General features: G+C 61.3%; 3 protein-coding genes across 7 annotated transcripts in view; 1 reads left to right on the plus strand and 2 right to left on the minus strand.

Moving 5' to 3' along the window:
• PTK2B (protein tyrosine kinase 2 beta) overlaps positions 1-4,921 on the plus strand; it is a 28,531-nt gene extending 23,610 nt beyond the window's left edge. For 2 of the 5 annotated variants that reach the window (XM_049819054.1, XM_049819056.1), the window contains exons 24-30: positions 1,243-1,389; positions 2,090-2,125; positions 2,413-2,440; positions 2,839-2,894; positions 3,146-3,289; positions 3,687-3,767; positions 3,855-4,921. In XM_049819054.1, coding sequence (XP_049675011.1) covers positions 1,243-1,389; positions 2,090-2,125; positions 2,413-2,440; positions 2,839-2,894; positions 3,146-3,289; positions 3,687-3,767; positions 3,855-4,070 — 708 coding nt within the window. In that variant the 3' untranslated portion in view covers positions 4,071-4,921. Of the gene's footprint in view, positions 1-340; positions 467-1,242; positions 1,390-2,089; positions 2,126-2,412; positions 2,441-2,838; positions 2,895-3,145; positions 3,290-3,686; positions 3,768-3,854 lie in introns of those variants that run through there. The other 3 variants (XM_049819058.1, XM_049819055.1, XR_007508346.1) reach the window with 3 other exon arrangements.
• Positions 4,922-5,105: 184 nt separating this feature from the next.
• CHRNA2 (cholinergic receptor nicotinic alpha 2 subunit) lies at positions 5,106-14,053 on the minus strand. The gene is made up of 7 exons (XM_049819070.1): positions 13,913-14,053; positions 11,711-12,068; positions 10,345-10,499; positions 9,485-9,529; positions 9,156-9,265; positions 7,647-8,751; positions 5,106-7,069 (listed from the first exon to the last, which is right to left on the minus strand). The coding sequence occupies exons 2-7, from the start codon at positions 11,901-11,903 to the stop codon at positions 6,944-6,946; spliced, it is 1,734 nt and encodes a 577-aa protein (XP_049675027.1). The 5' UTR covers positions 11,904-12,068; positions 13,913-14,053; the 3' UTR covers positions 5,106-6,943.
• A 1,996-nt stretch (positions 14,054-16,049) lies between these two features.
• LOC126046541 (uncharacterized) lies at positions 16,050-19,478 on the minus strand. Its single transcript, XM_049819083.1, has 4 exons — positions 19,368-19,478; positions 17,771-18,249; positions 17,067-17,270; positions 16,050-16,671 (listed from the first exon to the last, which is right to left on the minus strand). The coding sequence occupies exons 2-3, from the start codon at positions 18,241-18,243 to the stop codon at positions 17,117-17,119; spliced, it is 627 nt and encodes a 208-aa protein (XP_049675040.1). The 5' UTR covers positions 18,244-18,249; positions 19,368-19,478; the 3' UTR covers positions 16,050-16,671; positions 17,067-17,116.
• Between the last annotated feature and the right edge of the window lie 625 nt (positions 19,479-20,103).

Genomic DNA, 20,103 nt, shown 5'->3' on the forward strand with positions numbered 1-20,103 from the left:
TTTGGCTGCCCTGCGGGAGCACAGGTCACTCACCCCAGTGCTGGTCCCTGGAGCACCAGGGTGAAGCCCTCAAGAGCAACTATTTTGGATGCTCTTTTGGGGCTGGACAGGGGTCCAGGCAGCAGCATGGGAGGTCTCAAGCCCACGTTCAGGGCGAGGAAGAGCCGAGCAGGGAGGAAGGTCCCGTTCCTGCTGGACGGACGGGCATGAGGGCAGAAGCTGCTCCTGGTGCAAAAGCTGCTCTCCCCTGCCTTGTCCGCTCCGTCTGTCCGCACTAAGCCCCGTGGCTTTGTTTGTGCCCGCATCGCCCTGCTGCCCGCTCCCCCCTGCCCGCCCGCAGGTGCCCGAGGGTCTGTGTGCCAGCTCGCCTACGCTCACCAGCCCCATCGAGTACCAGTCTCCAGCCAACTCCCTGCACACCCCGCCGCTCAACCGCCACAATGTCTTCAAGCGCCACAGCATGAGGGTAAGAGAGGGATTCCCACATCCCATGGCATCCAGAGGACATCCCGGTCCCGGGTGGCCTCATCCCAGGCATGCCAGGGACCACGCAGGAGGCAAGGGCTCGGTCAGAGGGATGCTTGCTGTGCCACGCTCCGCTCTGTGCTGCTGCCTCCGCTGCTTCGAGCTCAGTGTTCGTCCCAACCTGTCACCCCATGGGTGCTGTTTGTGGGCTGGAGGGATCGAGATAGTGAAGGGCTTTGGGGTATCTCCAGCCCCCCGCCATGCACATTTGCATGCACAGCCCAGTGAAGGCATGTTGGTGGATGAGCATCTGGCACGGTGTCCCCAAAAACGGGCAGGGGATGGGTGGCTGCCGCTCCTCGGGGCTTTGGGTCAGGTCTTCATGCTCGGCATTGTCACCTGAAATGCCAGCAGTGGTTTGCAGCCTGAGCTTAGTTACATTAGCCCTGAAATCAGAGCTGGGTGTTGGAGCGCATCCTGCGATGCCCTGCCCAGTGTGCTGGGACAGCTGTGGTGCTGAGCACGTCCCCAGAGTGGTCCATGCATGCTGCCCATGGAAAGTGCCGGAATGCAGCGGTGGGAGATGTGGGGCCAGCCAGTGGTTTCTTCTCTGCTGGAAACCCAAGTGCTCCCCAAATTCAGTTTGGGGGTTCATGGCTGTTGGGGTCTGGTGCATGTCTTGCATGTGTGGAGCGGGGCTCCGGCTCCTGTGCCGAAATTGGGGAGGGGAGCTTTGACTCCTGAGCCTTGTCCATCACCGCCGGCTCTGCACACCAGGAGGAAGATTTCCTCCGTCCCAGCAGCAGGGAGGAGGCGCAGAAGCTCTGGGAGATTGAGAGGCTGAAGATGCGGCAGGTCCTGGACAAGCAGCAGAAGCAGATGGTGGAGGACTACCAGTGGCTGCGGCAGGAGGAGAAGTCCCTGGTGAGTGGCCTCGGGCTGCCTCCGGCTCTTGCACCCTCATGAAGGTGGTGGAAGAGCCACTGCAGCTGCTGAGGTTGCTCTTCATGTCTGGAAAAGCCAGTTTCCCTTGGAGGAACAGCTCTTCCAACAGCCAGACCTCTTGCACCCCTTTATTTTCTGCACCCGTAAAAATCTCATGGAGCTGCTTCATTTCAAAATGAATATTTTGAAAGTTGGGCAATTTTTAAATACTTGCAATCGTGTCTTAATGAGCTTTTATAATACTTTTGAAATAAGGACTGGAGATAGCTAACATGTGACTAATGCATCAGCTTGTGGCGAGACAGGCTTGGAAGGAAACTAAAAATCTTTTATTTGATCAACTCATGCAGCCAATAAAGCAAAGCCCAACTCACCTTGCCCCCGGGGGCTGTCAGATGCTTGAATTAAACTTTGGGGTTTTTGAAGCAGCAGTTTGAGGTTTCTGGTGCCCCAGGAGCAGGTAGGCAGCAGATAGGGGGGATGGGATGGGATGGGATGGGATGGGATGGGATGGGACCAGCAATGGGCATGAAGCCCCTTCCCCTCCCACATTCCCGGACCCTGCAGAGATGCATTCCTGTGATGTGTTTCATGAGTCCCCCAGAAATCAGGAAAATCCCTTTTTTGCTCTCTTTTTCCTTTTTTCCATGCCTCTCACAAAGCTTCTCCCCCTTCACAGGACCCGACAGTGTTCATGAACAACAACACTCCTCCGGTGAGTGGTCCCAGCCCTGGAGAAGCCGGGTCATATTTGGGTGCAGGGCATCCTTCTTTTGGGGGTGTCCAGAGATCCTCATTTGCTCTGGCATGGATGGGTGATAAGTATCTATATATGTGCCCCTTGCATTGGGAAAATTAATCTGAAAATGTTAATGGGGTGAAATACCGGTGGTGTGGAGCTCCCCACCAGAAGCCCTGGGAGGGGATGGTGATGCCTCCTCTCTCTTCGCTGCCTCCAGCCAGGACTTTCTGCCTCTCATTCGCTGTTTCTTCCCCCCACAGCTGCTCCCGGAGAAGGAGACGGATTACAGTGAGTTCCCACAGCTGCACACGGTGTGGGGCTGCCTGTGGCCCCCCCACTCGGGAGCACCCACTTTGGGCCTGCGAGCGGGGAGCCCTGCGCTGAGCTGCGAGGAGCCTTGGGGCCGTATCCCTCCTGGCTTTGGGATCCTCCATGGAAGAAATCCCAGATCCTGGGGAGCAGCTTTGCCTGCCCTAGGCAGGGGTCTGCCTGTCCCGGGCATGGGGGTCCAGGGGGGCCTGACCCTGCGGGGTGGTGGCACAGTTAGGGTGGGTCAGGGTGTCCAGCTGCTGTGGGACACGCTGCTGCAGGTTGGTGTGGGACGTGGCACAGGTCCCAGGGGTCTTGTAGCATGGCCACGTGTCCGTGGGAGCAGCCAGAGTGACTATCCTTCCTTTCCCTTACTGACGGCATAGCGGAGTTCACGGGCCCCCCCCAGAAGCCTCCAAGACTCGGGGCGCAGGTAAGACCTCCCTGGATCGGGCCACCGTGGCCCTGGACCTCCTCCTCCATCTCCACAGACTCATTCCTCCTCCTCCTCCACCTCCATCAGCCCTCTGCATCTGCAGGACGGGACTTTTCTGTCTTCCCCAGGCCCCAAAGGGGTCAGACAGACCCAGCAGCATTGGGGTCGCAGGTGGGAGGTGGATGGTTCTGGCCAGGGCTCCCCATAAGTGTTGGTCTTTCCCTCCTTGCCCCCTGGGTCCCTGGCAGTCCATCCAACCAGCCCCCACCGCCAACCTGGACCGCACAGATGACACGGTGTACAGCAACGTCATGGACCTGGTGCGGGCCGTGCTGCAGCTGAAGAACGAGATCAGCCTCCTGCCCCCGGAGGGGTACATCCTCGTGGTGAAGGTAGGGAGGGGACAACACCAGGGCTTCTACAGGGAGTGTGGGGGGGAGTAGGGAATGACACTGCTGAGTGGCTCCCACCAAGCATCCTTCTCAGGAAGGTCTTGCACGTATAGGAGGGAGCATTTCCAGCACGCTCTTCTCCTCCGTTGTGTCCTTGGGTCAATGGTGGGAGCATTTCCAGCATGTCCTGCTCCTCCATTGGGTCCTTGGGTCAATGGTGGGAGCATTTCCAGCATGTCCTGCTCCTCCATTGGGTCCTTGTGTCAACAGTGGGAGAGTCTCCCACCATGGCCCTCTCTCAAATGGGATCCTTGACTTAGCGACACAGACCATTCCCATACACCACTTCCCTGTGCCCGTACCTGGATCCATCGTAACCCTGCTGCCCTCCCCGCAGAACGTGGGCCTGTCCCTGCGGAAGCTGATCGGCAGCGTTGACGAGATCCTGCCTGTCCTGCCTGCTGCCTCCCGCACCGAGGTAGGACTGGGGAGGAGGGAAAGGGGTCCGGTGTGGGGTCGTGCGCTGGTGGCACCCCTGTCTGTAACCCCTGCGTGTCATGGTCAGATCGAGGGGACCCAGAAGCTGCTCAACAAGGACTTGGCCGACCTCATCAACAAGATGCGCCTGGCGCAGCAGAACGCCGTCACCTCGCTGAGCGAAGAGTGCAAGCGGCAGATGCTGACGGCCTCCCACACCCTGGCCGTGGACGCCAAGAACCTCCTGGATGCCGTGGACCAAGCCAAGGTCCAGGCCAACCTGGTGAAGCTGTGCTTGGAGTGAGGGCAGGGGCGGAGAGGAGGAAGGAGAGGAGAAGAGGGACCGCCGCGCTTCGGTCGGCGGAGATGGGAGGAGAGCGTCGCGGAGGAGCTGGCTTTTGTGTGTCTCCCATGGCCTCGCTGTCCTGCCTTCCCTGTCCCCCCTCCTCCTGCAGCCACTCATGTCTTTAGCATCATCTCGTCGGTCTTCTGAAGAAGGGAGGCATCTGGTGACTCGTCCCTGGAAAGGACTGAGGGGGGACCTGGCTGTCCCCAAGGGCGGCTGAAGATCCCTCTGGTTCAGCGGCTCCCCGCTCCCCAGCTGCCAGCAGGTCCGTGTGTCCGTCCCTTGGCCCCTCCGAGGACGGACAGCCGCGGGCGGCTTGTCGCGACGGGGACCTGGACCCCGCTCCTCGCCACCGGGAGCCGGGGAGGCGGCACGGCGGCTGGGGGAGCTGGCATCCCGGGGGGCCACGCGGGGGTCCCCAGGGGCCGTCGGAACGGTGGCCGGAGGGACTGTTTGCTTTTCCTTGTACATTGTATAGAAGAGTTTATTTAATGATGGGAAGCGGGTCCGCGTGCCGTGGCGGAGCCGGTTCCAGCGCCCGTGGCCGGAGCACGCCCGGCCCGCCCCAAACCTGCAGAACATGGGGAGGGATGGGACCCCACGAACCGCAGCCTTCAGTGACACAAACCAGGAGAACGGTGCCTCTTCCAGCTGAGTTTTCTCCGAGCTGCTCTGTGTAAGCAACGATGGCAAAACAAGTCTCTGTTCGGTTTGTGCTTTTGAGTTGGAAACCATATGGTTTGGGCTTTTCCCCAGCATCTTCCCACAACCCTGTTCATTCTGGCTGAGATAAACCACGCACAAAGTCCTGCTGTGCCTGTGCTTGCCTGTCACCCCCCAGGACAAGTCCCCTGGTCAACAGCACCTCTTTAGAAAGAGTTAAGGGTCATGCTGGTCAGACCTCCCAGCCGTCCCAGTGACAGCATCCCCAGAGGAGCTGCTGGGGAGAATGTGCATCTGCTGCATCCACATCCCCTCCAGAACCCCATTGCCCTCCCGCTGACCCCACAATCCATACGAGGGTCCTGGGCTCCCCCTGCTCCCACCCCAAGGCTTGCTAGTGAGAGTATCTGCAGACTTTTGCTTTTCAAAGACCGTCAGGAAATCACAGGTGGTAATTCATGGTGGAGGCTGCTGGGAAGTGGTTTCTGTGGGATAGCGCAGCCATGAAGATGGGTTCACCCCAAAAGAAGGAGGCTTGGGAGTCTACTGTCACACTGGGGGTGGTCACCCCACAGCTTGTGCCTTGGTGGCCTCATCAGCCAGGCAGGGCTGAGCTGAGCGGGGCGGTGGGTGCTGGCAAGAGGGGCTGCAGGGATTAAGATGGGAAGGGGAGCAAGTCCCCCCCTCTGCCCCATGGCGGTGAGGGCTGCTGAAGCTGTGCCATGGCTGGCAGTGCCCTGTTCGCTGGGTATCCCATCCTATTCACGTCCAGCCAACATCCCTGCATCACCCGAAGGAGAGGCAGCCCCAACCAAGCCAGAAATTGTCCTCGTAGGAGAGCTCTCTGCAATCCTGGCTCTGCAGAGCCCTAAAGCTCGTGCGTACCGGGTTAGAAACGCACGCACGTCTACCCACGCACGCATCCAGCCAGCCGTGCCCAGGCACTCGCTCCCTCGCACATCTCATTTCTCAGCCCGCTGTGCACACGCCTGAGCCAGCCTGCCAGCACCAGAGGCTGCATGAGCGGCTGCAACACCCTCGGGACATGCACGTCCTTTCGTGGCACCCTTTATTCCAGCCCGTTTCGCTCCTGAAAGCACCAAGTGTTTTCTGAAACCTCTCAGACTGCATCCAGCACCGCGATGCCTGGGTTGGTCTCCTGGAGAAAACATTGCTGGAAAATCCTGGTGTCTCAGAACATGGGACCAGACAGTAGATGCCCTTTAGGATATGTGGAAGCTAGAAATTAAAAGCTGGATGGCAGCAGACATCAGAGCCAGGCGATCTGGGATCTGACATGGGATGGAGAGGAGGATTTGCTCGGGATGGACCTCGGCAGTGCAGGTTCCCCCCACGCCAGCTAAGTCCACCAGCGTTGGCACGAGGCAGCACCCCAAGCTCCTGGGGTCCATGGGCATCATCTGGCCATGGCCGGATGGGTTATCCTGCTCTGCAGGGTGGTCTTTCCCTTCCAAACCACCCACATTTTTGGGTCAGCTGTTCCCGTCTCCCTGCCGCTCCGACCTCTGGCGTGGGATGGTGTGGAAGCAACCGCTCGTGCTGGTGGGTTGCAGAGGGTCTGCACCTGGGCTGGACTTTGCAGAGCAGAGACCCCCAAGCCATGCGGCTCAGCAGGGACCTCCATCTCACAACCATAACCCTTCTGCATGGACCATCTGAAGCGTTATCATCTGCCTCACATCATGCATGGCCACGCCAGCCTGTGGTCCTGAGCACCCTGTGGCCAGGACACGTTCTAAAGCAGCTGTGAGGTCCCCTCTTCTTGCCCAGCACGTTGGAGTCACAACCAGACGCAACTCTCGGGTTTTGGGTAGGACTTGCAGCAACTCAAGGAAGCAGATGCCTCTCTTAGATTCCTCCAGCCTGTGCTTGGGCAACAGAGAAGCTGTGCCATGCCTTCCCTGATCCCAGGACTGCTGCAACCAGGTAGGATGACAGGGAGCCATCCCTCCCCATCATCCCCAGGTCACCCCTCAGCACAGCCCTTGCTTCACCCTGCATTTCCCATCCAAGGGTCCTCCGTGGTTGCAACCGGGTCCTCCCAGGGAGAGGCAAGGGTGCGGCTGGACGTGGGCACCACCGTGCCCGCTCCCCGGGAGGAGGGAGCGTGCATCGCCCGCCGTCCCCACGGCAGCCTGGCCTGGCCCCTAGATCATCCCCGCCAAGTAGGGCGGGAGGAAGAGCCCCACGGTGCCCAGCAAGCAGACGATGATGAACATCCAGAGGAAGATGCGGTCGATCACCATGGCCACGTACTTCCAGTCCTCCTTCACCTGCCGAGCAGAAAGGGTCTGTGAGTGTGGGTAGAGGATGCAGCCCCCCCCATTTTTGAGGACCCCTTTGGGTTAGGAGACCACCTGGGGCTTGCTCTGCAGCCACGGTTTGCTTCAGGGTGAGGAGATACCCTGTGTCTTGGGAAATCCCTGGAGCAGCAGGACCGGGGGGCGGACATCCCTGGGGAGGTTTCTTGGGGCAGAACTAATCCCGCCCAGGGTTTTCTGAAACCACCTAGCTAAAAACAGGGGTGCAGCCTCCGAGCAGGGTCCCAGCAGGGCAGGCTGGCCCACTTCTGCTCTCCGAGGGCAGGACACCACGGGCAGGAGAGGGACTTCCAACATCCCTGCAGCCAGCAGGGATGGGAGCTGGAGAAACCCTCAACTGACCCTGTGAGCCAGACATCTCCCAGAAGGTGGTCATTGATCTTCTCCCTGGCTTTGGGTCCTCAGCAGGCAGGAAACCAACCAGGGGTCCCAGCACTGACCCCCTGCCACGGAGGTACAACTGGCAGGAGGCAGCACCCAGGGTAGGGGACCCCCCCTCACCCTCCAGCCCTCAGGGGCACCCACTCACCGAGAAGTCGGCATCCTCGGCTCGCAGGTGGTCCGCGATGTACTGCACCCCTTCCAGGGCCTTCAGGATGCTGGGGGACAGCATCAGCCCCCGGTCCGAGCCCACCTCCTCCTCCTCCTCCTCCTCCTCCTCCTCCTTGGGCGGCACCTGGGGGGCTGAGCCCCCCGACACCTTCCCAGCTTGGCGCCCGCAGCTGTAGCGGCACTGGGTGCCCTGGCCGTGGGACCCCGCCTGGGACATGCGGCTGGGGTACGTCTTGTCTTCCTCCTCCTCTTCCTCGTCCTCCTCCTCCTCCTCATCCCACTTGTCATCCACATCGGTCTCCAGCCAGCACCGGGAGGTGCTGAGCCTCGTCCCCGGGAGGTCGTACTGCCCGGCGGTCCCCTCGGGGGGAGGCAGCACCGGGGGTCTCTTCATAAAGAGCCAGCGAGGGATGAAGTCGAGGAAGAAGCTGCGCACCCAGCGGGGCATCGTGTGGGTGCTGGGGGAGCGGTGGTGGACGTTGAGGACGAACACAGTGATGATGATGGAGAGCGTGACGAAGATCATGGTGAAGAGGAGGTACTCGCCGATGAGAGGGATGACCAGCGAGGTGGACGGGATTATTTCCGTGATGAGCAGCAGGAAGACAGTGAGGGACAGCAGGACAGAGATGCAGAGGGTGATCTTCTCCCCGCAGTCTGAGGGCAGGTAGAAGACCAGAACGGTCAGGCAGGAGATAAGCAGGCAGGGTATGATGAGATTGATGGTGTAGAAGAGCGGGAGGCGACGGATGACGAAGCAGAAGGTGATGTCGGGGTAGATCTCCGTGCAGCAGTCATACTTCTTGGAGTTATAGGTGCCAATGGCATTTATGATGGCCCACTCGCCGCTCTCCCAGTAATCCTTGAGGTCCACGTGATGGTCCATGTTCTCCAGGTCAATCTTGGCCTTGTCGTAGGTCCAGGAGCCGAACTTCATCTTGCAGTTCTGCTGGTCGAAGGGGAAGAAGGTGACGTCGATGCTGCACGAGCTCTTGTAGATGGCAGGCGGCACCCACTTCACCTTCCCATTGGAGAAGAGGTGGGCCTTCGTCATGTGGGTCACGGCGAACTCCCCGTCGGCGCTGCAGGCATGGAGAGATGTGAAGATCAGAGGAGGATGAATTGTTTCCCCCAAGAAATAGGGCCAGGAGCTCCTTCAGCCCTCAGGGCTGGTATGAGCCTTGATTTGAGGCTGCGGCCCCGTCGTGCATCCCTGCACGGTGCTGGGTTCACCCTCCTGGGCATCATCTGGAGCATGGAGATGGGTGGGAGCACGAGCACCAGACATGGGGAGATGGATGCAGACTGATTTGCATCCTCACCAGTGGGGTGGGATGGAGGGCAGGAGGCCCAGGGAAGCTGGCAGTGGTGGGGAGCTGCCGGGATGGGATGGGATGGGATGGGATGGGGTGAGCTGCAGGGATGGAAAGGGAAGGGAAAGGGGGAGCTGGCCCTAAGGATGCCCCATCCCGGCAGCGTCACTCACTTGTTGTAGAGCACAATGTCGGGGATCCAGATCATCTCAGAGGGCACCCGGATGGAGGTGACATTGTCAAAGTCTGCCGGGTCCCAGCGCAGCTTGTAGTCACTCCACTCCTGGAGGGAGACATGGAGGGGAGGGCATCAGGTGGCCCTGGGTCTGGTGGGACCGAGCTGTCCAAGGCCACCTTCTTCCTCCTCCTCTGGCAGCATCCCTCCAGCAACAGCACCATGGAGATGCCACCAAGCCCCCCTGGGCAGGGTCTCTCTGCCCCAAAGGCTGTAGCCTCCGTGACACGCTCCTGCCCTTGCCCCAGAGAGGGAACAGGCTCCTACCTGCTTCAGCCAGACATTTGTGGTCATCATTTGGTTCTTTTCATCCTGCGGTGGGGAAGAGGGAGAGGTGAGAGGACACAGGCAGCAAGAGCCCAAGGCTTTGTCCCATCAATGCACGGGCCCCCAAATTACTGCTTTCACTTTCTGCCCTCTGCTTCTGGGGTTCAGCTTCTGGGAGCAACTGGTGCCAGTACAAGTCCAAGGCGACACTCTATTTCCCTGTGATATCTGCTCACTAGATGGCAGCAAGAAACAGCATTTTGCAGCGTAGAGCTCTGAGCCGCTCTGATGGATGGACAAACGCACATGGATAGATGAAGAGATGGACAGGTGGATTGATGGATGGGTTGATAGGTTGCTAGGTGGACAGATGGATAGGTAGAGAGGTGAATAGGTGGATGGGTTGCTAGGTGGACAGATGGATAGGTAGAGAGGTGGATAGATGGATGGGTTGCTAGGTGGACAGATGGATAGGTAGATGGGTGGATGGATGGGTGTGCATGGGAGGAATGAGGGAGGGAGGGATAGACACACAATCCCAGAGGTGCCCCGGGGAAGGTCGGTGTTGGATAAGGACATGGCAAGGATGGAGGACTGCAGTTTTCCTTGGTGCTCTCCTGCTGTCAGGAGAAGGGAGGGTTTGGGATGGAGAGGAGGGGTGCAGACCCCCTGCTCGTTGGAGGTCTGAGGGGGGCACAGTGGGTGGTTTGTCACCTGCTGGAGATGGCCAGGAGGTTGCTGGTGCCTGAACCCCACCTCCTCCCAGGGTCCCCAGGTCCTGGTCCGGCAGACCAGTAGGACCAACTGGTGAAAAGATAGACACGACGCGGGACTGGGGTCCCCCCCAGTGGGCTACGCACCACGTCGATCAGCTGCGCGATGGAGAGCCCGAACTTCACGATGACCACATCGGAGGTGTTGGGCACCGGCCGCGACCAGCGGTTGTAGCCGGTGAAAAGGTGCTTGAAGAGACGCTCCTCGGCGTGGCTGCCGGGCTGGTCCCGCAGGCAGGCGGCTGTGGGGAGATGGGCACGGGGTCGGGGCGGGGGAGAGCTTGCTGACCCCCCTTTCCACACCCCTGCACCCCACTGAAAAGGGGTCCCCATTCTGGGCAAGCCCCCTCTCTGCTGCACAGGCAGGGATGCTAAACCCCACTTTGGGATGGGGAGAGGGGAATTAGCCCTCCTCAGAGCTGCCCCGTGCTCCTCCCAAGGAGCAGAGAGTGGTGCAAGGTCAACCTGGCCGAGAAAATCCCACTCTTCCGTGCCTGAGGTCCCTCTCCCAGTCCCCTCCAGCTGCTCTTACTGGTGCTAACTGGTTCAGCTTTGCAAGGTGGAGGCTGACGCAGTCCTTGGGACCGCTGCAGCCTGCCCAGAGGCCATCCCTCAGGCTGGGAGGGAGCGCAACGCTCTTTGCTCTGCCTAGAAATTGTTGGCGTTGGTCTTCAGCGCATCGCTCGGCCGTCCTTGCTCTCGCTGCAGAGCCCCATAAATTTCCACCAGCAAGTCGAGGGAGGCCGACGGAGGGAGGGAGGGATGGCGGGAGGGAGGGAGGGAGAGCTTTGCACAGTGAAGTGCAACCAAAGAGATGTTGTACGGATGGCTCTGCCCTGAAGAAGGAGGTGCACAGCCCCATAGCATGCCCCATGCCCCGTGCAAAGTCTCCCCGCTGGCCAGGCAAGCCCAGCAAGGGCCCTGGGTGTTGTACGTTGGCCAGGGATTGAGGGTCTTAGAGGTGGTGGGGAGGGCTGGTCCCAAGTGAAGGCACAGGCAAGATGCCCAGCTCATGGGAGGTCTTGCATTGACAGCAGGTGGAAGCAAAATCCATTTTTTTTTTTCCTTCTTTCCCACATTTCTAGCTTACATGGGATGGATCTGGGGTCCCAGAGGTACATCCCCTGGGGGGGATGACCCGGAGCAGACCACCCCTACCCAAGTGTCTGGGTGGTGGCAAGCTGCTCTGCAAAGACACGAACCCCGTCCTAGCACGGCGTGCGGTGGGGGACATCATGCCGGTGTGGAGACTGGGCATGCTGCGAGACTGCATGGGGGTAAACTGGGAGAGAACTGGTTTTCCATGGGCACGCACCACAGCCCCCTCGGCTTCCCCTTCCCTCTCCCCAAATTTACCCCTCCTGCCAGGGTCCCAGTGGGTGACACCCATGGGAAGGCAGGGCTCAAGCAAAGAAAATTCAGGTACCCCAGGGAAAGCCAGAGCTGCCCTTACCTGCGTGGAAGGTGACAAAGCACCATGCGACGAAGGCGGTGACGCCATGGGACAGCCGCCCCATGCTCCCTGTGCTGGTGTCCCCCATGGACCCCCTCCCTGGAGCAGTTTGCAAAGTCCCCCGGGAGGGACCAGGGGGAGCGATGAGCTGAGATGGTGGTGGGAGTGGAGGCTCAGCAGGGAAAGCCACCATAGGGGACCTCCGACGGCGTGTCCTGCGTGTCCCCACTGTTAGCAAGTGCTGGAAGAGCCATGGATGGAGCTGGATGTGGGCTGGGAGAGCCTCAGCAGGGATACAGCCAGGCTAGGGTGCATGGGTCGGGATGCTCCACCAAGTCACCTGCCCCAGATTTCATTCCTGGAAAGACAGCAGAGAGCGGCACTGTCACTGCGATGCCACCACGGCGCAGGTCTGGGAGGTGACGGTCCTGCTGCGGTTCCCTCAAAGCCGCTCCCAGCTGCGAGCGAGGCTTGGAGTTGACCCGAGCTGCCACCATGGCAGAGTCAAGGGAAAATGGCCCCAAAGCATCTGCTCCCCGTTTCACGAGCGCTCCTCGGGCAGGCAGGGAGTGAATCTGGGCAGCATCGGTCACAGCCAGGCAGCTGCACCCCGTGAGTTAAAGCGATGGGGAGCCCGGGTCTGCCCTGTGTGATTTAATAGCAGAGATGGAGCCCGGTGCCTCAACTTTCACTGGGGTGACCAGAAAATAGCTGGTTTCAACCATCCTTCTGCCCTCCCTGACTCGAAGCTCCTTCATGCCCTGGGAGCGAGGGAGGGGGAAGCATCTCAGCTGCTCCAAGAGGCTGCACGGCCCCGAACGGGCTCCTGAGTTTCCCAGTACCACTCACCTCTGAGAAGAGAGATCATCCTTTCGTCAACCACCCTCATCCATCCATGCATCCATGCATGCATCTGTTCATCCATCCATGCATGCATTCATCCATATATCCACGCATCCATCCATCCATCCATCCATGGATGTGTTTGGTTCCCCTCCCCGGCAAGGCAAATCTCTGCAAAAGGGGAAATCACTTGCTTTGCAGAGGTCCCGAAATCTGTTCCTGCTTACAAGGTGACTCCTCCGCACTTGACCCGTACCCCCAGGAGCAGCCTCCCCTCTCCGGGAGGCAACTGCTTCCATCCCCAAAGGGAAGGAGGTTCTCAGTCCGGCACTGATGTTGCTAAACAAGAAGCTCCTTTAGTTTAAAACCCTCCCTGCCCCAGTGAAATCACGAAGCTCTCCTGAACTCATCATCGTCTTCTGTGCAATTTTCAATTGATTAATACAAGGATGGCGGAGGGGGGGGGAAACAGGAGGAGAAACACTGGCTGCTGTGCTGAGCTGGAGAGAAAATTATGGATGTGCCTCTCCTGGCTGAGAGTACGGGGGGTGCTGGGGGAGCTGCTCCCACTCTGGGCTTGGTTATAGGGTCACACGAGTGGGGATAGCCCCAAAGCTCTGATAGACACTGGAGGGGGGGAAGGAGGTGCCCTGGGTGATGCAAATCTGTGCCTGAAACCGCCTGTATGGGGTGAAGGGGGTTTGGGGGGTACACGGGTGGAGAGGAGCCCACCATGCACCCGTGGGTCGCAGTGGGGATGGGTAGGTGAGCGGGCAGGGGGCTGCGTGGGTGGGAGACCGCCCAGGCAGAGCCTGGCAGCGGGACGGGCAGCCCTACTCTCCTGCCCGACCTTTACCTACCGCCCTGCCTTGCCTCCCTGCATCCAAACCGTTTCCCTGACGGATTTCCATTCCTCCGTGGCACAAAGCGCTCGGTTTGAGGCACGCTGACCCTGCAGCAGAGATGCCCCGGGAGGCACCTACGTGCCTGCAAAATGCTGGTACTTGCCAACCACTTTCCTGAAGGGATGCAGAAACCTACCGCGTACGGATGCTAAGGCTGGACCGGAGGATGCCCGCGACCACGGCGAGCCCGGCGAAGCTCTTGGCGTCCCGACATGCAGTCAGGGAGGCAGCGAGAATAACTAACTTATTTATTGGATTTTAGAGGCAGGCAGCAGGGGATTTTCCATTTTTAGATGGTAACTTCATGCAGAGCTGGGAAACTTTCCCTGCCGCTGCCTCCCCATCGCTCCCCGACCATCCTGGGCACTCTGCAAACAGCTTTAATCGTGGATATTTGCAGGGAAAACCAGCTTCTCTCCTTCCCACCCAGCCTGGACCCAACGAACCCCCTTACCTGCTGCAGGGAGAGTAAGGAGAGGTCCCCGAAGCTCCCCGTTCCCTCGGCAGTGCCGGGGTTGGGATGCTGTGCCGCGGAGGGCTCCGGCAAGGACTGGGCTCCGGCGAAGGATGTCTCAGCTTTTACTCGAAGCGGTGACGGTGACGACAGGGGCTGGGGGAGGAGGGAAAGCCATGCCCAGGCAGGGAAGGAGGGGAGGCAGGGAGATGAGGGGGAGGAAGGCTGGGGGGGCATCGGCTCCCCCGGCCCTTCTTGCCCCCTGTGCATTGCCAAAGCTTCCCTGGGGTCGGAAAAGGCTGAATTTGCCGGGGTTTTCTCAGTCTCTTCCAAGGCACCACTAAAGCTGGGGGAGAGGGGAGGGGGTGTTGGGCTTTATGTGCGAGGATGAGGAGGGAGAGGGAAGGAGAACAGGAGCCAAAGTGCTGTGGAGAAGTGGAGCCGGAGCACAGAACGGGGCAATGCAGGAAACATTGCTTGGGGTATTGCAGGGGGCATCGCAGGGCATTGCACGGGGTATTGCAGGGGGCATCACACAAGGTGCGGCAGGGGGCATCGCAGGGGGCATTTCCAAGGTCCAGTCTCTTGTACCAGTGGGGGGAAGCAAGGGGCTGCTTGCCCCAGTCCCCCCCAGACCAGGGTTTCCCCATTTGCCCCACAGCCCCAGGCTGGGGGTTTAGTGCCAACCTGCCTGTGGGCTGCAGGGCAGCTCCAGGGAGCGGCGATGTCCCCCGGTCTGGGGAAAACGGGGTGCAAGGTCTTGAGTTGACCCCACATGCCGCCTGCCTCAACCCACGCTTGCCCCCCCGCCCCCCAAAAACACTGCCAAGGGAACGGTTGCAAAATTGGGAAAGCAAAGTCGGGGCAACATCCAGCACCAGCCCCCACCCTGCTGACCCCTGCCCCGTCCTGTCTCAGGTGTCCCCACGGGGACAGGGATGGGGACAGGGCTACTTTGGGCCTGAGAGGTGGTTCTCTGGCCGCAAGAGGATGGGAAACCCAGAGCTCCCCCCCTGCTTCCCGCGGCGAAGACCCAGCCTCTCCCCAGAGCAGCCTCTCTCCTTCCTTCCTGCTAGGCAATTTAATGTGCAACCTTCCTGCAAACGAAGCCCAGGACTGCAATTTCCAGCCCTGGGGGACCTGCCTAAGGATTTGCTTCCTTTCCCTTGGGAGACAAATGAAGAGGCAGACCCGGGCACGGAGGGCACCCGAATTTACTGCTCCCCCCACTCTGCTGCAGGACCCCCATCCCGCCTGCAGCCGTGCGGCTTTCCTACCGTCCTTGGGATGCTGAATACCAGAAATCCACGAGGAAGAGGACCACGGAGCCAGGACCCTGCCGTCCCCCCACCCCAGCAGCAGCCCATGCCAAGACCAGGCAGATACTGGGTTGTCGCCTCTCCAGCCCCACGGCCACAAACATCCCACCGATGCAAACATCACACCGGGGTGATCCAGATGTCTCATCCACGTCATGATTGCATCAAACCACTCCATTTTTTAATCACCGATGTCACGATTGCATCAAAACACCCTGGCAAACCTCCACCACCCCGGGGCACCACGCTGCAGCCAGCGGTGCGATGCAAAGCCCCGTCCCCGTGCCACGGTGCAGAGCCCTCAGCCCACGGCCACGTCCCAAGGCCGCCTGCGGGGCCGAAGGGAGTGTTTGGTGTTGGATGGACCCCTGAAGCTGGGGAGATGGGAAGAGGGGGAAGATGGAGCAATGGACGCCAGAGGGATGGGGAGAAGCTGGAAATTGCAAGGGCTGCTCCCGGAGATCGATCCGGGCCCACCGAAGGAAGGGAATTAGGGAGAAGGATGAGTCGGGCAAGGCCATAATGACTTAATCAGGGAAAAAAAGACAACAAACATTGATTTTTCTGGGGAGGAAAAAACGGAGCTGACTGCTGGATGGTGGATTGAAGGCTGAGGAGGGGTGGGAAACATCGTGGATGCTGGGGGGTCCATCCCCTTCGCTGGGTTCCCGATCAGGGTGGCCTCTTTTGGAGGTGGAGGGACAGTTAATGCTGCAGACAACCTCATCCATCCTCCTTTTCCCTTAGACAGCAGAGGATGGAGAGAAAACAGACGCGGAGATAACGCTGACGCCTGGCAGAGCGCAATGCATCTTTATTTCGCTGCCTGCAGCTCCTGCAGAAGTGCCGCTGCCGCTGCCCCGGGGTATTCCTGCCTCTTGCCCATCCTTAGGGTGCACCGTGGGGGTAGCGGGGTGCCCCGAGCCCAACATGCCGGGGTGACCCTGGCCGTTCCCTCCAGCCTCCCGGGAGAACCTCCGGGCTTACAAACACGGGAGGGATTTTCTGCCTCCGGCTCTTTTCCCGCTGCCCAAACCTCAGCGGGTTGGGAGCACTCGAGTTGCCAGCTTCAATTTATTGCCAGGCGGTTTCGTCTCCAGCCGTTCGCCCGCTGCCTGCGCAGCTCTGTGCAGGCAGGGCAGCCCCATCCCCTCCACCCTGCCTGCAGCTCCAGACCCAGCCTGCCCCTTGCCCCCCCAGGGGCAAAAAGGCTCTTCCAAGCCTGGACAAGCTGTTCCCAAGGGCAAAGGCTTAACCGGAGCCGGCAGCGGCTCTGCCCGTGCCAGGCGGGCGGTGATGCTGCTGGACCACTGGCGAGATGCATCCGAACCCCAAAAGAGCTGGGGTTAACTTTTAGGACCCTCTGGGGAGCTGCCGGAGCCTGGTTCAGGCAAGGCTTCGGGTGTGATGGCTTAGCTGTTGGCACACGGGGCTGGCTAGCTGTGAAAATAGGGAGCCTGTGTGGATAAAGTTCCTCCAGGGAGAACGAAAGGGGGGCAGAGTTCTGCTGGGGATGGGAAGGAGCCCCCTCCCACAGAGGGGTTTTCCCCCCAGGACACGGGGCTGGGCACACGCAGTGGCACCAGGCTCTGCTATATGACGGCAGAGTTCCTGGCGGATAAACGCATCGAACGCTTGGGACTGGGGTTACGGCCATCGCACGTGCGATGGCATCACGTAGCGGGTGACAACCTTCCATCCCCTGCCGGCACCGCCGGCTCCGGCGCCCAGACCAACTCTGCAAACCCCCCGTGCAAACTCACAGCTCCCCGGGGCCGGGGAGAGGAGCCGGGACCCCCCAAAAACTAGGGAGCTGAGCCGGGTTGGGGTCCTACCAGCAAGCGAGGCCATGCGTGGGGTGACGGCGGAGCCCGTCCCCGCCGTCCTAGGGCTCGGCGGCGGCGGCGGCGTGGGCGGCCGAGCTCTGCAGGCGCCGGCTCAGCTCGGCGTGGAGGCGGCGAGAGGTGGCATCGAGGGTCTGGGCCAGGCGGCCGGTGAGCCGTAGCATGTGGGCCACCACGCGAACACCCTTCCGCAGCCTGGCGGGGCAGGGAGATGGGCTCAGTGTCCCCCGTGTCCTTACCGGGCTCCTCGCAGTGTGTGGAAGGTGATGCTGCAGCACCGGGGGTCCTGGAGGGGGTCCCCAAGCTGGGAGAGGGGGTACCCTGACTCCTCCATCCTGGCGAATGCTGCTCCATCATCCCGTCGTGGCTCGGCTGAGCTGGGTCACTGGTTTAGGAGTGACGAGCCCCCCCTTCCTGGTATCGCACCCCCCCACCCTGCCCTCGGAGGACCCCTCACCGGTCCCGCTACGGTGGGTTTGGGGCAGGGACACACGCAGGGATGTTAACGGCAGCGGTTTGCTGAGCATCCAAACCCCGCGTGTCACCTGAGAGCCACCACGAAGGCTGTGGGACCCTTGGGGACACCCAGACCCCCCCAGGTGTCTACAGCCTGGGGCTGGCTCCCACCCACGGATTTCAGGGCATCAGCCCCACAGAGCATCTCCCACAGTCCGTCCCGCTCCCGTGGCACTTACTTCTCCTTCTTCTCGGCCATCCGTGGGTGATCGGCCTCGGCCACGTGAGCCTCCAGCTCCCTGCGGACGTTATCCAGGCTCTCCTGAAATTCCAGGTTGGCCCCGTGGATGGCGGGCAGCGCCTCAGTGATGATGTCCTGGTAGCGGGTCTGGTTGTCCTCCAGCGCGGCCGCCGTTTCCACGTCCTTCAGGCTGGCCTTGGTGTCCTGCAAGAGGTTCTTGAGGTGATCCAGCTCGTCGCGGGAAGCAGAGGAGGGTGGCCCACGGGGGCTGCAAGGGCTGGGGGCGTGGAAGGTGATGCCGCAGCGCTGGGGGTCCCGGAGGGGGTCCCCATCCTGGGCGAGGTGGTACCCCAACTCCTCCGTCCTGACGCCGGCGGTCACGTCCTCTTCTGGTCCCCCCTGGGTGGTGGCGGGGGGGACAAGGGCGCAGAGCCCCACCAGCAGGCACCAGCCAGGGCCCCCCGGGACCATGGTGTCCTTCAGGAGCAAAGAGAAATGGGGGGGGTCAAGGCTGCAGCTGAGACACCCCCTGAGACCCTTTCTGGGTGTGTGTCCCCCCTGTTCAAACCAGCAAAATCCCCCAGGCGCCCTTATTTTTCCATGTGTATGCGTATCTGGCTGCCGGGCTTTGGGATTTGGGGGTGCTGTACCCCACTATCCCCGCACCATGGAGGAATCCCCTCGGGAAGGGGGGGGGGAGCCTTTCTGCACACTCCCCCCAGCCCAGCCCAGCACATTGAGCATATTGGGGAAACTGAGGCACGGAGGGGTTAAGATGAGGGCTGGAAGGGCTGGGGTGAGTCTGATCCTACTCGTCCCCCCCAAAACCCCCCTCTGGAGCCATGGAAAAGCAGGAGGCCGCCGTGGGGGGGGCAGACAATACGGCTCTTTTAAAACCGCCACCGGAAAGTCTTGGCGCCGGGGCCGGGGGAGCGGGTGCCAGAGGCTGCCGGCACGGCGCGGGGGCTCGGGGGCTCAGGGGGGGCCCCTGCCAGCACCCCGCATCCTCCCAGCCGTCCCCGAGCCCCTCCGCAGAGGGAAGGGGGCTCCTGTCAGCATCCCAGCTCCCTGCCGGCATCCTGGGGTGCAACGAGCTTCTCAGGTCTCAGGCCAGCACCTGGCAGAGGTGGGTGGTTTTCGCTTTGGAGCAAAGGACCCCAAAAGAAGAGGAGGGGGGGGGCGGCAGCTGGGGGACACCCCCTCCTAGCAGAGACCGCAGCGGCACCGCGGCCCAGCCCTGCCACGAGTTGGCTGGGTCTCAGCGGCGTAGCCATGCTGGCATTTCGCTGGCACCAAGGCTGGGTTGTTCCTCCCGGCTCTTCTCGCCAGAATAGCAACAGGCCAGCAAAATTCTTCTTTTCTCCTTCTTTTTTCCCCTCAAAAATGCTCCCACCTTTTTAGCAGGGAGAAGCCGGGCTTGGCGTCACGGCGGCTGGGACCCCGGGGGGCTGCAGACCCGTTGCCGGCCCCCGTTTTGGGGTGAGCGGAGGAGCTGCGCCGGAGCTGCCCCCACCGTGATGGGAGGAGGAAAAGCCTTCGTCCGCCGGAGATCTGAGCCGTGCCAGAAATCAGGGAAGGGGGTTTCATCCACCCACCCGGCGCTGGACCACCCTGGGAGGATGCTGGGGGGGTCGCGTCAGGGGTCCCAGGGACAGCGGGAGGTTGGGATCAAGGGATGGGGGACACCGAGCCCCAGGAGCGGGATGCTGCCCATAAATGCGTGGCTCGTCTGGGCTTGAGCCTCCCTAAAATAACTCTGCCCCCTCCCCAATAGCCACCCCAGCAAGGAACAGCCCCCCCAGCTCTGCTGTGCTGGGCAGGGGTGCAGTTATACCCCCCCCCCCCGGTCCCCCCCAGCTCCCGAGCTATGGCCGAGCCAGCATCCCACCTCTAGTTTTGCAGGTGGGGAAACTGAGGCAGGGGGTTGGGATTGCCCGTGAAACCGCTGCCGATCCCTCCCGGACCCCCCTGCCCCGCTCACCGCTCGGCGACGCGGCCGTCCCGCCACGGCACTGCCGGCGGCTCCCCGAGGAGGGGCCGGCCCACGCACACGCACACGCACACGCACACGCACACGCACGGCCTCGGCCACGGCCACGGCGTGTCTGGCACTGAGCACACCAGGGCTGGTTCGGGGTGTGCAAGGGGTCACGCGTCCCCCTCCGAGGCTGCCTCGCCGGGGGGGGGGGTTCAGGATTGCCGAAATGGCCAGGCGGCATACACGCATGTGCACGTATGTGCTTGGCATGCAGGCGTGTGCTGAGCACGCACGTACGTGCTCGGCGCCCACGCAGTTGCCTGGTGGTGCGCACCCGTGCTCAGCGGGGCACA

This window comes from Accipiter gentilis, chromosome 16, assembly GCF_929443795.1.
Source record: "Accipiter gentilis chromosome 16, bAccGen1.1, whole genome shotgun sequence".
NCBI classification, from domain to species: Eukaryota; Metazoa; Chordata; class Aves; order Accipitriformes; family Accipitridae; genus Astur; species Astur gentilis.